Genomic DNA, 15,868 nt, shown 5'->3' with positions numbered 1-15,868 from the left:
GTTTAAAAGCAACCTACACTGAAACATCACTGGGAATGAGTGAGCACTTTAATCTGAAGAAGATGGGATTCTATTCTCAACCCCGTGACACGGGTGTGTTCACTTTGATATCATCTATCAAGTTGGAAATAACAATTTACCAGTTTGAAATTATATATTTGAGCACTTTATAGGTAAATGTTAAACCATAGACATTTTTTTTTTCCAAGTTCTCATCAGTAGATGAATGGATAAAAAAGCTGTGGTACATATACATAATGGAATACTATGCAGCTGTGAGAAAGAGAGATCTCTTACCCTTTGAGACGACATGGAGGGACCTGGAGAGTATTATGCTAAGTGAAATAAGCCAGTCAGAGAAAGACAAGTACCACATGATCTCACGTATTTGTGAAACATAATCAACAAAATAAGGAGTCAACCAAAAGAGATCCAGAATCATGGAAGTAGGGAACAGACTGACAAACCTCAGAGGGATGGGGGGTGGGAGGGGAGGGAAGAGATAAACCAAAGAATGTATATGCATATATGCACACCCCAACTGACACGGACACTAGGCTGGGGAAGGTAAGAAGGGGTGGGAGCAGGAAGGAGGGGGCCAGTGGGGGAAAAAGGGGGACATCTGTAATATTTTCAACAATAAAAAATATTTTGAATTGGTTAACTCTCAAAGATACTTCAGGTATCATTTCTCCTCATCTAAATACTTCATTAAAAAAAAGAGTAATATAGTTAGTGGCTGATGTGACTCTCTAGTAAACAGATTAGGCAGAGTCACCAACTGCTCTGACCTGCCCAGGCCAGCAGGAACTACACAGATCACGGGACCCGACTATAGTTGACGCAGAAATATGCTTATAATGTGACCATTCCTTTTTATCTAAGAGTTATTTTCAATTCAGAAATAGATCAAGAACTTCATTTGAAAAGATTAATTACATGTATAAAACAACTTCCTCTTTTAAATTTCTAAGGAGATTGTGGAAAACAATGTAAACAAGAACAAGGAAAATCCTGGTCATTGGTGCCAACACTTGGGGTCCTATGTATAAAAGCCCCAGGATCGAGGGGGTCATCAGAATCTGAGAAACTCACCTCTGAGCAGGAGTCCACCCTCCACACCTGACACCATGTGCTGCTCCCCTTGCTGCCAGCCCACCTGCTGTGGGACCACCTGCTGTGGGACCACCTGTTGCCAGCCCAGCTGCTGCTGCCGCCCATGCTGCATGTCCAGCTGCTGCCAGCCCTGCTGCCGCCCATGCTGTGTGTCCAGCTGCTGCCAGCCCTGCTGCTGCCAGCCCTGCTGCCGCCCATGCTGCGTGTCCAGCTGCTGCTGCCAGCCCTGCTGCCGCCCATGCTGTGTGTCTAGTTGCTGCCGCCCGTGCTGCATGTCCAGCTGCTGCCGCCCGTGCTGCGTGTCCAGCTGCTGCCAGCCCTGCTGCTGCCAGCCCTGCTGCCGCCCGTGCTGCGTGTCCAGCTGCTGCCAGCCCTGCTGCCGCCCATGCTGCATGTCCAGCTGCTGCCAGCCCTGCTGCCGCCCATGCTGCATGTCCAGCTGCTGTCAGCCCTGCTGCCGCCCGTGCTGCGTGTCCAGCTGCTGCCAGCCCTGCTGCTGCTGCCGCCCATGCTGCGTGTCCAGCTGCTGCCAGCCCTGCTGCTGCTGATCATCTCGCCATAGAAACACCATCTGGACACAACACCTCTGTTAACTACTGAGCCATTTGGGACAATTTACTTCCTTGACTTTGATGAGAACCAGCATGTTATCACCAAAATTTCTGTTATTCATCTGGCTATTTAGAAACTTCTGAATCAGTGCGATGTGGTGCAGAGTGTCCCTCAGTCCTCTTCCTCCGGCGTCTGTGGATCACCCGCCAGTTTTGCACATCACCCTCGACGAGCAGTCACATTCTCGGCTACAAATTGGGGTCAGGATCTCCTGCTCCCTCTAAGTAACTTACTTCATAACTTTTTAATAGCGTCCTGCAATTAATCAATATCTTCACAATCACATTTTCTTTTTACTATACTCATAGTTCTTTATCCTTTTTCTTTTCATTATCACTTTGTAACCTCTCCCTGGATGGAGGGGTCGCACTTATATATTTATTAATAAAATCTATACCAGTTTTGTATATCCCACATTGTGTTCTCTTTTACTGGACAGTATTCCTGACGTAGGAACTCATATACCTATTGCACATCATGTGCACCATCCGCTAGAGCTGCTAAGTGGACCTCCCTGAATTAGCATTCACAGTTTTAGATGAGAAAATCGCATTCTGTAATGTCATGTAGCTCACAATGGACATGCTGGGATCAGGACAGGGACCCCTGCTCCCGCTCAAGGACCCCACTTTCACGTGTCAATACAAGCAGCACTGATTCCGAGTACTGAGGACTAGTGAGATGTGCAACTGATGTTCTCCCTCAGCAAGGGCAGGAATAGTCCCTCCTCTGTACAGACAATGTCTGTTTACGACACTCCTCCCAAGTCGGTCCCCACACCTCCACACCTGCAGCTGTACGCCATGGCAGCAGGGGCAGCAGGGAGCAGGGGCAGCAGGGAGCAGGGGCAGCAGGGGCAGCAGGGGCAGCAGGGAGCAGGGGCAGCAGGGAGCAGGGGCAGCAGGGGCAGGGGCAGCAGGGGCAGCAGGGGCAGGGGCAGCAGCGGCAGCAGGGAGCAGGGAGCAGGGGCAGCAGGGGCAGGGGCAGCAGGGGCAGGGGCAGCAGGGGTAGCAGGGAGCAGGGGCAGCAGGGAGCAGGGGCAGCAGGGAGCAGGGGCAGCAGGGAGCAGGGGCAGCAGGGGCAGGGGCAGCAGGGGCAGCAGGGAGCAGGCAGGGCGCAGGGCAGCAGGGAGCCGGGGCAGCAGCAGGGGTAGCAGGGGAGCAGGGGCCAGCAGGGGAGCAGGGGCAGCAGGAGCAGGGGCAGCAGGGAGCATGGCAGCAGGGGCAGCAGGGAAGCAAGGGGCAGCAGGGAGCAGGCACGCAGTGAGCAGGGCAGCAGGGGCAGCAGGGAGCAGGGGCAGCAGGGAGCAGGGGCAGCAGGGAGCAGGGAGCAGGGAGCAGGGAGCAGGGGCAGCAGGGGCAGCAGGGAGCAGGGAGCAGGGGCAGCAGGGAGCAGGGGCAGCAGGGAGCAGGGGCAGCAGGGAGCAGGGGCAGCAGGGAGCAGGGAGCAGGGGCAGCAGGGAGCAGGGGCAGCAGGGAGCAGGGAGCAGGGACAGCAGGGAGCAGGGGCAGCAGGGCAGCAGGGAGCAGGGGCAGCAGGGGCAGGGGCAGCAGGGAACAGGGGCAGCAGGGGCCGGGGCAGCTCTCCAGAGTGCAGGGAGCTTTCTAGTCTCAGGTGCGGCTCATCTGCATCCAGTGACTGTTAGCATCCTGTGTCCTCATGGCAGTCCCATCAGACTAAGTTCTCCTCAATTAAATACTCCTTCTCCTGAGTATCTATCAGCCGAGCAGGGAATTAAGTGACCCCCCGCCCAAATCAACTATATATAATATTCCTCCAATGTATGGCAATTTGACCTCTTGGACCAAATGATGTTTTTGTTTTTGTTTTGTTTTTTAATCGAGTGAGAAGAAAATCAGGAATTGAGAAACAACACAATGAATTTATGAATGTTAGCAACCCATAACCTTTGATGCCTATAAGGGAACAGAAGAACCGCTTGTTTCATTTATTTAGTTTTTGTGAGGCGACTATGAGACATCTGAGGAAACAGAAAACTTGTGATTTGAAGGGACTCTGAGGACTTTGAGAAAGAAGAAAAGGAGAAGATTCTGTGGGCTCACAGGAGTCATGAGACAGAAGCCGGCACTTTTTGCCCTGGGCAGTGGTGCTGCTGCATCATCCAGTGAGTTCAGGCTTCATTCTGCGTCTGAAAGGAATGTAAGCGTTGGGATCTGGCCTAACCCCTAGATGGTAACAGAGGGACCTTTGAGACCCTCACGGGGTCCTTGTCAAGGACACATGCCAACGTCTGGGACTGTGTATCTGACCTGTTCCGAAGAGCCTGCCAAGACCCAACCTGCTGACTGCCGGCTCTTGCTTATTTGGGTGACTGAGATGAAGAAGTAGCATGTTCTGGATCACCTACTATTTGCTAGATACTCATGAAATATTTGATGTCCACATTTTTAATTCTTGAAAAAGATTTCAAGAGTGGTACCTCTGTTCTCATTTTAGAGAAGAAGAAATTAAGACTGAGAGAGGTAAGTTAAAGTCATAGTGTGCCTTTCTCAGAAAATACATCCCGAGAAAAGATCCCAGTGAACACGGTTTATTTCGACGCGCAGCTCACGCGGGCAGAGGACTGAGCCAATGATGCAGGCAGAGGTCGCGTGAAGCCGGTATCACAGCTTGCAAGTAAAGCTTAAACTTCAGGGGAAACATTCAGAAATGCTTCAAACATGTACTTTGGGATTGTCCTACTTGATGAACAAGGAGCTGAAGTCTTTATTAAAAGGTCTGCAGAACCAGATGGATGTTTCCGTAGGCGACAGGCACGGACAGCATGCCTTTCTGCGGCTGCATGGAGAGAGCCCCAAACATAAAAGCTCCCAGGGCAGAAGGAAACTGGTCTGAGCACACTAAGTCCAAGACGTGTGGGTGGCTGTCTCGGTGAGTCTGTGGTGTGATAACAAACGACGGCAGAGTGGGTGGTTCAAACAGCAGACTCATTTCTCCGAGTTCTGCAGGCGGTGCAGTCCAAGATCCAGGTGCTGGCAGGTTAGGAGTCCGGTTGAAGGACCTCCTGGTTTGCAGATGGTCGGTTTATCGCTGTATCCTCCAATGGCAGAGGTGGGGGTGCTCTGGTCTCATGGGGTGGGGGGCTTGTCCTCGTAACCTTATCCAAACCGCAAAGAGCCCACTTCAGATGCCAACACACTGGGGATCATGGTTTCCATATAGGAATTTTGGGAGGAGACAAACATTCAGTCCAGAGCAGCGAGGGATTGAAAACTTTATGTATTATCTGCCCTTGGTCCTGTTGGGCCAATCTCTGCTGCTTCAAGGTGGTGGACAGCCACACTTTCTAAAATGGAAAGAACAGGCCTGGCCAGTGTGGCTCAGTGGACTGAGCGTCGTCCCATGGACTGAGAGGTGCTGGGTGGATTCCTGGTCGGGGCACACGCCCGAGTTTCAGGCTTGATCCCCAGCGGGCAGCCGATCGATGTTTCTCTCTCTCTCCTCGATGTTTCTATCTCTGTCTCCCTTCCTCTCTCTCTAAAACAATAAATAAAAACATATTTAAAAAAATTATAAAATGTAAAGAACAGGAGGCAGAGGAAGAGTAGGGAGGACAGAAATAGGAAGAAAGTACACCTCCAGGAACTAGAAGAGGAACAAGGGAGACCCAATCTTACTAACAGGAAGAACGTTACAAAGATCAGAGTGAAATAAACAAAACAGTGGCTAAAAAACAAGAGAAAAGATCAGGGAAACTATGCGTTGGTTTTTTGAAAGATCAACAAAATTAACATGCTAAACTCAGCAAGAAAAATCAAGAGAAGAGACAAATAAAATCAGAAATGAAAGAGGAAACTTTTTTTTTTTTAATCCTCACCCAAGGACATTTTTCCATTTTTTGTTCAGATAGAGTGGGAGAGAAAGAGAGGGAGAGAGAGAGAGAGAGAGAGAGAACATTGACGTGAAAGGGACACATCGAGTGGCTGCCACCCGCACAGCCAACCAGGGCCAGGGACAAACTGCAACTGAGGTACATGCCCTTAGCGGGAACCGAACCTGGGTATCTCTGGACCACAGGCTGACGCTCTAACCGCTGAGCCAAACCGGCCAGGGTGAAAGAGGAAAATTTTTAAGTAATACAGAAATACAAAGATCATAAGAGAATTCTACAGACAATTCTATGCCAACAAATTGGACGATGTGGAAGCTATAGATACATTTCTAGTAACATAAACCTACCAAGACAAAATCATAAATAAATACAAAATTTAAACAGAGTGTTTACTTGTAACATGATTGAATCTATAATCAAAAACCTCCCAACAAACAAAGGTCCAGGAGCAGATGGCTTCCCTATCAAATCCCTCCAAGTATTTAAATAAGAATTAATACCAATCTTTCTCAAACTCTTTCACAAAGTAGAGGAGGGAACACTTCTAAAACCATTTTCCGAGGTCAGTATTACCTCGCTACCAAAACCATACAGGGACACCACAAGAGAGGAAAATTACAGGCAAACATCCCTGATGAACAAAGATGCAAAATCCTTAAGAAAACCTTAACTAACAGAATTCAACAGCACATTAAAAAGATCAAACACCACGATCAAGTGGCATTTACTCCAGGAATGCAAAGATAGTACACTACGTATCTGCAAATCAGGGTGACAGCACATACACCAAATGAAGTACAAAATCATATAGGGTCACCTCAATAGACAAAGGACTGGACAAAATTCAACACCCAATTTTACTAAAAAGTCTCGACAAAATGGGTCAGAGGGAACGTACCTCAACATAATAAAGGCCACATATGACAGGCACACAGCTAATGTCATACTGGTGAAAAGCTAAGATCAGGATCAAGATAAGAATGCCCACTCTCGCCACTTTTATTCAGCTTAGTTTTGCAAGTCTTAGAGCAATTAGTTAAAAAAACCCCACAAAAACTTAAAGTTTAAAAAATAAAGGCATCCACATCAGACAGGAAGAAAGAAAACTGTTTGCAGATGACATATTATATATAGAAAAACCCAAAGACACCACCAAAAAAAAGTTATAACTATTGACGTAAGAATATCCAAACCTGTAGAGAAACTTTTAAGAGTTTATTTGAGCCAAATTAATGACCATGCTGGGAAGCAAGATCTCAAACGCTCTGCACAATGACACCTATAGTTATTTGGAATTAAGGAGGGAATTTAGGGACAATTATACGAAGTTGGGAGAAAGCAAGTTGGGGAAATCTCTGTGGTCAGAATACAGGATCTTTAAGATTATGTGCTTGCTTGAGGGTGGTCTCCAAGGGGTCTAAAAAGGGGGCTTACTCCGGCATTTCAAAGGTATGCTAATTACACGCACGAGAACAATGAGTAGGGCTTGCTTAAGGTAAAGATAAACCTTTTACTGAAGAAGTTGTAAAAGTGGAATGTGACTATCCACAGAACTAATCAACAAATTAAGAAAAGTTGTAAGATACAAAATCAACATACAAAAATCTGTTGTGTTTCTACACACCTATCATCAACTATCAGAAGGAAAAATTAAGGTAATAATTCCATTTATAATTGCATCAAAGAGACTAAAATGTCTACGAATAAATTTAATCAAGTTGGTAAAAGACATGTACACTGAAAACTAAGAGACATATACAAAAGAAATTGAAGGGACACAAATCATGGAAAGATATTCTGCACTCATGGATTTAAAAAATTAGTATTGTTAAAATACCCATACTACTCAAAGCCATCTACAGATTCAATGCAATCCCTATGAAAATCCCAATGGCATTTTTCACAGAAAGAGAAAATACAATACTAAAATGTATATGAAACCACAAAAATCCAGATTTGGAGCTAAAGCCATCTTAAGAAACTAGAGCAAATCTGGAGGCATCATGCTCCCTGATTTCAAACTAGATTACACATCTATAGTAATCAAAACAGCATTGTATTGGCATAAACACAGACACACAGATCATGGAAACAGAATTCAGAGCTAAGAAACAATTCCACACATATATGGTTCATATAGTTATGACAAAGGAGCCAATAACACATAATGGGGAAAAGACAGTCTTTTCAATAAATGGTGTTAGAAAACATGCAAAAGAATGTTACTGGACCACTAGTATGAACTATACAAAAAATTAACTAAAAATGGATTAAGGATTTGCATGTAATGCCAGAAATCATCAAACTCCAAAGAGAAAACAGGCAATAAGCCCCTTAACGCCAATCCTGCAAATGTTTTTCTTAGATATAATATCAAAAGCAAAGGCAACAAAATAAACAAATGGAACTACATCAAACTAAAAAGCTTCTACACAGCAAAGGAAAACATCAACACAATGAAAAGGCAACCTATTGAATGGGAGAATACATTTGCAAATCATATACTGATAAGAGGTTAATATTCAGAATATATAAAAATCTTATACAATGATAGAAAACAAACAATTTAATTAAAAGGTGGCAGAGGATCTAAATAGACATTTTGCCCAAGAAGACATACAATTGGCTAAAGGTACATGAAAAGATGCTCAACACCATTAATCATCAGGGAAATGCAAATTAAAACCACAATGAGATATCACCTCACAACTCTTATAATGATAATGATAATAATAATAATAATAATAATAATAATAAAGACAGGGGGTAACAAGTGTTGGTGATGAAGGAGAACTCTTGTGCACTGATAGTGGGAATGTAAATTGGTGCAGCCACTGTGGAACACAGTGTAGAGCTTCCTCAAATTTTAAAAAACAGAATTACCATATGATCCAGGAATCTCACTTCTGGGTATTTACCTGAAGAATAAATCTGAAGAAAACAAAAACGCCAACTTGAAAAGCTATCTGCATTCCATGGTCACTGCAGCAGTCTTTACAATAGCCAAGATATGAAAACCACCAAATGTCCACTGATGTATGAATGGATGTAGAAAATATGAAAAGAAATATTATTCAAACATTAAAAAAAAGAAAAACTTTTCATCTGGGACATCTAGACTTTAAGGGCATTATGCTAAATGATGCATATCAGACAGAGAAAGACAAATAGCATGCAATCTGTCTTATATATGGAATGTAAAAAACCAAAGCTGAGCTTATAGGTAGAGAACACATGGGTGGTAGCCAGTGGTGGGGTGTACAGGGGGGCAACGGGGGTGAAGAAGGTCATGAGATACAAAATCCCAGTCATGAAATGAATTAGTCACGGGGATGTAATGTACAAAATGCTGACTATGTTAAATAGTACTGCACTGCATATTTGAAAGTTGCTAAGAGGACACCGATGTTAACTAGACTTACTGTGGTGATCCCTTTGCAATACATACAAATATCAAGTCAGTATGTTCCACACCTGAAATTAAGACACGGTTATACTTCAATTATACCTCAATGGAAAAAAAACCTCAAGCTTCGATATATCCAGTGAGGGTTCAAAAGGCTCACGCTGTCAGGGAGAGCAGGAGACACCAGTGAAAGGCAGAAACTGCTGAATTCTTTCTACACTCCCCAGTGTGCTCCCTGTGACCCAGCAAGTTCACTCCTACAGATGCACGTAGAACAGGAAGAGATGGGGCAGAAAAACATTTTAAAATTTTGAGACGACATGAAGAGACCTGGAGAGTACTGTGCTAAGTGAAATAAGCCAATCAAAGAACGACAAATACCACATGATCTCACTAATTTGTGGAACATAATGAACTAAATAAGCTGATGAACAAAATCGACCCAGAGACAGGGAAGTAGGAAACAGACTGATGGACCTTAGAGGGAAGGGGAGAGATGAGGACAGCAAGAGATAAACCAAAGAACTTACATGCATATGTGCATAGTCAGTGGATACAGACAACAGAGCAGTGAAGGTGGGGGAGGGGTGGCAAGAGTGGGGAGGAAGGAGTCCATGGGGAAAAGAGGAGGGATATCTGTAATACTTTCAACAATAAAGATAACTTTAAAAAATTGATGGCTGGCCCTGGCTGGTTTGGCTCAGTGGTTAGAGTGTCGGCCTGCGGTCCAGAGAGACCCGGGTTCGGTTCCCGCTAAGGGCATGTACCTCGGTTGCAGTTTGTCCCTGACCATCGATGTTTCTCTCTCTCTCTCTCTCTTTTCCTCTCTCTCCCTCCCACTCTATCTGAACAAAAAAATAGAAAAATGTCCTCGGGTGAGGATTAAAAAAAAATTGATGGCTGGTAATTTTCCACATTTGTTGAAATATATACATTTACATATTTAAATATACCTTGCCCTGGCCGGTTTGGCTCAGCAGTTAGAGCATCGGCCTGAGGACAACCGAGGAGTTGCAGGTTCAATTCCTATCCCTGGTCCATGTCATGTGGTAGTCAGTCAATCAATGTGTCTCTCTCACATTGATGTTTCTTTCTCTCTTCATCCCACTCTATCTAAAAATCAATGGAAAAATATCCTCGGGTGAGGATTAAAAATAAATAAATAAATAAATAAATAAATAAATATTCCCTGGCTGGCATCTTAGCTCACCTGCTGGGCTCAGTTTATAAAAGATAGTATGTGTAAAATGAGATCTCTCACCTGAGAAACCGACCCAGTGAGATAACAGAGATGGAACAAGAATGGACTGATGCTCTGAAACCCTGGGACAGCTTCTGCCTCTCCTCTCCTGTTTGGGGGCTGATTTGCGTTACAAAAGCCAAGAGCCAACCGTCCTCTACCCAGGTGTCTCCGAGGGAACTGGGACACGTTCCAGTAGGAGGCCTCAGATAGGTACAGGCCACAGCCTTGACCTGACCTTCTGGGACCTCAGACGTACACTCAAGCAGGGCTTCATTCATCACAGAACCCATCAACCCCTGGCCGCTCAGGACATCTCCCAGTCTACAGGTGGCCAAAGGAACAAACCTGAGGAGAGACCGCGGCTCTGACCTTCTTCAAACCAGCAGGAAGTAATACAGGACCAGATGATGTCACATGACCAGAAATGCTGCTGGGGAGGATTCGTGAGAGTCTCATTTCTGGGAAAGATTATTAAGTAGTATTCCCAATTAAGGAAAGATCAAACAGTAATTTATAGAACCCTCAAAACACCAAGGGAACAACTTCCTCCTGGACAATTTCCCTGTGACTACAAACACAAGGTAAACAACAACAACAAAGAAAGTCCTGCTTATTGGTCCCAACATTGGGGGTCCAGAGTATAAAAGCCTCTGCACAGAAGACATCATCAGAACCTGGGAAACTCACCTCTGAACAGGAACCCACCCTCCAGACCTGACACAATGTGCTGCTCCCCTTGCTGCTGTCAGACCACCTGCTGCAGGACCACCTGTTGCCAACCCAGCTGCTGCTGCCGCCCTTGTTGCGTGCCCAGCTGCTGCCGGCCCTGCTGCTGCTGCCGCCCATGCTGCGTGTCCAGCTGCTGCCGGCCCTGCTGCTGCTGCCGCCCATGCTGCGTGTCCAGCTGCTGCCGGCCCTGCTGCTGTAGCACTCCCTGCTGCCAACCCAGCTGCTGCGGGTCCAGCTGTGGCGGGTCCTGCTGCTGCCAGCCCTGCTGCTGCTGCCGCCCATGCTGTGTGTCCAGCTGTTGCCAGCCCTGCTGCCGCCCATGCTGTGTGTCCATCTGTTGCCAGCCCTGCTGCCGCCCATGCTGCGTGTCTAGCTGTTGCCGGCCCTGTTGCTGCTGCCGCCCATGCTGTGTGTCCAGCTGCTGCCGGCCCTGCTGCTGCTGCCGCCCATGCTGTGTGTCCAGCTGCTGCCAGCCCTGCTGCCGCCCATGCTGCGTGTCCAGCTGCTGCTAGCCTTGCTGCTGTAGCACTCCCTGCTGCCAGCCCAGCTGCTGTGGGTCCAGCTGCTGTGGGTCCAGCTGCTGCGGGTCCAGCTGCTGTGGGTCCAGCTGTTGTGGGTCCAGCTACTGCCAGCCAGTCTGCTGCTGTCCTGTGCATGTCTACAGAACCTGCTACCACCCCACCTGCTGCTGCGTGCCTCGTTTCATCACCTATGGCTGCCGATGCGGCTGTGTCCAGACCTGCTGCTGTTGATCACCTTGCCAGACAACCACCATCCACATAAACCTTTTTGTTAACTGACTTTCTGATGGGGGGAATCAAAATTTCTTCCCAGATTTTGCTGACACCAGCACGCGGGATCCTAATTTCTGTGACTCTTCCACCTTTTTTAATGTTCTGAGTCATCCGGCTGGTGTGGCTCAGTGGTTGAGCATCGACCCGTGCACCAAGAGGTTGCTGGTTCAATTCCTGCTCAGGGCACATGCCCAGGTTGTGGGCCAAATCCCCAGTAGAGGGCATGCAGGAGGCAGCCAATCTATGTTATTTCTCATCTCTCTCTCTCTCCCTCTCTCTCTCTCTCTCTCTCTGCCCCCCACTCTATCTGAAGATAAAAATGAAAAAATGTATCCTCGGGTGAGGAATTAAAATAAATAAAAACAAACAAACAACAAACAAACTTGTTCTTTGCTATCATGTACATCAAATTCTTGTATGGCTTTTTTCTCTCTAGTATCTATTGACAAGAATAAAAAGAAATTAAATAATTTCCTGCACAGCATTTTATGTTCCCCAATTTTAAAGCAATTTGTCATTCTGACCAAAATATTATTAAGAGAATTCAGTTAAGACAAAGTTGGGAATGGAGGAACTAAGCAATAGGCACGTATGACTGTGAGTAATTCATAATACCAGGACCTCCTAAGGAAACACTTGTTGTGGGTCCAGCTGTTGTGTGTCCAGCTCCTGCCAGCCTGGCAGTTGGTGATTGCCCTGACTCAAGAAACACCATGTGCACACAACACCTTCTGTTAACTGACTTGCAATTTTGGAAACAAATTCAGTTTCAAATGTTGCTGAAAGCCAGCACGTGGTCTCGAAAATTTTTGTGAGTCGTCTGCCAGTTTAAAAGCCTGTCAATCAGTCTGACAGAGTGCGGAGGACTTCACCTGATTCTTTTCTTGCATCTTATTGATCATGAGTGCGTTTCGTGCACCCCAGATGTGCAGCGCCTCCCGAGTGTGTCTGATTCCACAGCATTCCTGATACGGAGACCTCGATGCCTACTGCACACCACATGCTGTCCCATTCTGAGCCTCACGGCCACTTCCGAGTCACATTCTCCACTTTTTCAGATGAGGACATTTCTCCGTGTCACGCAGCTAAACACACAGCCCCAGTGGAAGGGGGCCCTGCTCCTCTCAAGGACACTACATCTACATGTCGGGACAAGCAGAGAGGAGACCGGGACTGCACACCGCAGCACGTGCACTCGAGTTTCTCCTGTACCGATGGAAGTGCTAATCTCTTGCACACAGATCACCTTTGTGTTACAGATGTGCTCCCGCATCGCTGAGCAGGCGCCGTTTCAGTGAGGACAGCAGTGCATTTCAGTGAGGGGAACGCGGCGGCATCTGAGAGTCCTCGTGAATGCGGGGAACGTGTCTCCGGCTCCGACCAGCCCCTCATACAATCCATCTGCACCAAGCAGTTTGGAGCATCCGTGGTTGTTGATCAGGACTTGTTCTCGGCATCCTGCGAATACAATTCCTGCATGGTCTCCTCCTCCCGAGTACCGATTTCAGAACACAGAGGAATTGAGTAAGTCCCTGCAAAACACAGACCCTATATCGTGATCCCCAACTTTCAGCCAACTTGCTTCAGGTAGTTTTTAATGAGGGATGTTACCATCCTAAGGGCTTGACGTCTGTCCCTGCTGCTGGCAGCACTGTGGGTAGAGGCAGCGTGAGACAGAGCCCACGCTGCTGGTTCCGTGCAAAGCCTCGCACCGGCCGCTGTGACGGCGTCGCCTGGTCTATCATGCACATGCTGGGGCAGCCGAGGAAAGAGACGACATGAGTCATTCCAAACTCCTGATTGCCCAGTGCCTCCCAAGCGGCGATACTCTCTGGCAGGCATGGATGTGGCACCCCAGAGGGAACACTTTCTGTCCACATGCCTGGTTACATCTGCATGCTTCTTTTCCAGGTCTCTGCGTCTCTGATCTCTCACGCTTGCTCCTTACAGGTCCCTGATCAATCAACCATGCTCTCGCCACTTGCCACCAGCCCACGTCATCAATCCCCCGTCCACTTTTCTTCTAAACAAAATGTGTGACCAGGTGTCCCGCTCACAGTTCTCTTCGCTGGGAGTATTTTCACGTCCTTTTCAGGCCAGGAGCTGTTGATCTAGTTTAGTAAACATCCCATGTGTGGTATAATGGCTGCTACTGGGGCTATCCGGTGATAAAACTTAGGGACTTTCATGGTCAGGTGTCAGAGTCCATCAGGTTTCTGCAGGAATAGACGGAGCTGTGAACAAACACGCGTTCTTCAGTCACGTCCGTCCGCCCGGAACTCTGGGTGTGCTACAGCTCCTGGTCAGTGCCTCCCTCTGGGGGTCTCGTCTGCGAATGTGAGACACAGCTTATGCTGAGTTAGGGACGTGGGCGTAAACAAGAGAGGCAAACCCCAACTATGGAGGAAAAAGAAAAGGCAAATAAACTATTCTTTACTATTACAAATTATGAATAAAAGTTGTTTTGTGTTATCCCTTGAAAATATAAGAATCATGATCTCTTATGAAGGTATCTGCCCACAGACTGGCTGGTACAGTAAAGGGGGGGAATAAACAATTCCACGGGAACCCATGGGGGGAGGTGGGAAAAAGAAAGAAATACACAAAAGGAGGATGGCCCTGTGTATGGGACACTTTCATAAGGGTGCATACATACATCCTGTCTTTTTCTCCAAATACGGTTACTGAGTAGCAGAACGGGAATTTAAGGACTCTTCCATGTGATTTTAAGTCCCATAACCAAGATCTGTTGTCTTCTTTCCACAATAGAGAACATGTGGTTGCAGATGAACAGATGCATAGTCTGGGAGGGAACTAGTACAGACAGCAGATGATGCAAACTAGCAGAGACTTTACCAAACCGGCCCACACACAGGTAGGCTCGGTAATGGGGTGAGGTGGGAGCTAGACGTTCTATACAAATTTTCCTAGGTTTACCTCTAGAAGTTCCACAGTTGTAAGCTTTACATTTAGATATATGATCCATTTTGAGTTGGTTTTGTATAAAATGTGAAGTATGGACCCAAGTATTTATTTTATTTATTTTTTTTGCACATGGATATTTAGCTGTTCCAACCCATTTGGTCAAAAGATTACACTTTTTCTGCATATTAATTTGACAACTTTTCAAAAAATAAATGCATAATGTATGTCTGAACCTATTTCTGGAGCTTAATTTTGTTAAATTGGTCTATATCTTTAATATTTCACCAGTGCCCCCTACAAAACAGCTTTAATTTTGAAGTCAGATGGTTCATGCGATTCCATGCAAGTTACTTTGCTTCCCTCAACACTGATTTCCTCAGGTCTTATATGGGGGAGGCACACCCACTTTTCAGGCTGCATGAGAATGAGAGATAATGTAGAGAAATCATCTAGCTCAATTTTAGCATATAGTAGGATCTTCAACAAATGTCAGTAATTCTTCCCACCTATTTTCTATGTTGGAAAGTTTAGTAACCTGGCCGAGAATTCCAGGTACAGCCTCCAGACCACCGGTTCTCAACCTGTGGGTCGCGACCTCTTTGGGAGTCGAACAACCCTTTCACGGGGTAGCCTAAGACCATCGGAAAACATATATTTCCAATGGTGATTCATAACTAGCAAAATTACAGTTATGAAGTAGCAACAAAAAAAATTGTATGGTTGGGGGTCACCACAACATGAGGAACTGTATTAAAGGGTCGTGGCATTAGGAAGGTTGAGAACCACTGCTCTGGACAGATCACACTTTCTGTCACAACCAGTGTGCCAACTAACCCAAAGCATCTTCGCATCTCTTAAGAGGTGAGCATGAAAAAAACTTCTTGTTTTCCTCCCAGAGCTGTATTAACCCTCACTAGCTAATACAGCGATTCTCTTTGTTACTTTTCAACCTAAGACCCAGGTTTCCTTAGTTTGGAAAACAACCTACTGCCCATCTTGACTTTGAATAGTGCATCCTTCCTGGTTTCTTTTTCCTGAAAACTCTGATTTTTATTTCCACTAGCTTATGAGTCTTCATCTCAGAGAACATGGGGAGTTGTACTGTTTCCTTTTATGGCCTAGAGATTATGATTGGATCCAAGGGTTACATGCCCAGTGCATGGTGACCTCAGTTCTCAGGACTCTAGAAA

At 46.3% G+C, this 15,868-nt stretch overlaps 2 protein-coding genes across 2 annotated transcripts; both read left to right on the top strand.

Annotated features, from left to right (window-relative positions):
* The first annotated feature begins 1,130 nt into the window (after positions 1–1,130).
* LOC118634117 (keratin-associated protein 9-1-like) lies at positions 1,131–1,664 on the top strand. The gene has a single exon (XM_036268434.1). It carries the CDS (start codon positions 1,131–1,133, stop codon positions 1,662–1,664), a length of 534 nt encoding a protein of 177 aa, XP_036124327.1.
* Positions 1,665–10,952: 9,288 nt separating this feature from the next.
* LOC118634115 (keratin-associated protein 9-1-like) lies at positions 10,953–11,471 on the top strand. Its single transcript, XM_036268432.1, has one exon. It carries the CDS (start codon positions 10,953–10,955, stop codon positions 11,469–11,471), a length of 519 nt encoding a protein of 172 aa, XP_036124325.1.
* Positions 11,472–15,868: the final 4,397 nt, after the last annotated feature.

Source organism: Molossus molossus, unplaced genomic scaffold, assembly GCF_014108415.1.
Source record: "Molossus molossus isolate mMolMol1 unplaced genomic scaffold, mMolMol1.p scaffold_m16_p_19, whole genome shotgun sequence".
NCBI lineage: Eukaryota > Metazoa > Chordata > Mammalia > Chiroptera > Molossidae > Molossus > Molossus molossus.
The sequence above is the reverse complement of the archived record's forward strand: the minus strand, read 5'-3'. Positions and strand labels throughout refer to the sequence as shown.

Excerpts from the sequence above, each read along its gene's own strand:
- LOC118634117 (XM_036268434.1), top strand. The coding sequence starts at position 1,131 with ATGTGCTGCTCCCCTTGCTGCCAGCCCACCTGCTGTGGGACCACCTGC.
- LOC118634115 (XM_036268432.1), top strand. The coding sequence starts at position 10,953 with ATGTGCTGCTCCCCTTGCTGCTGTCAGACCACCTGCTGCAGGACCACC.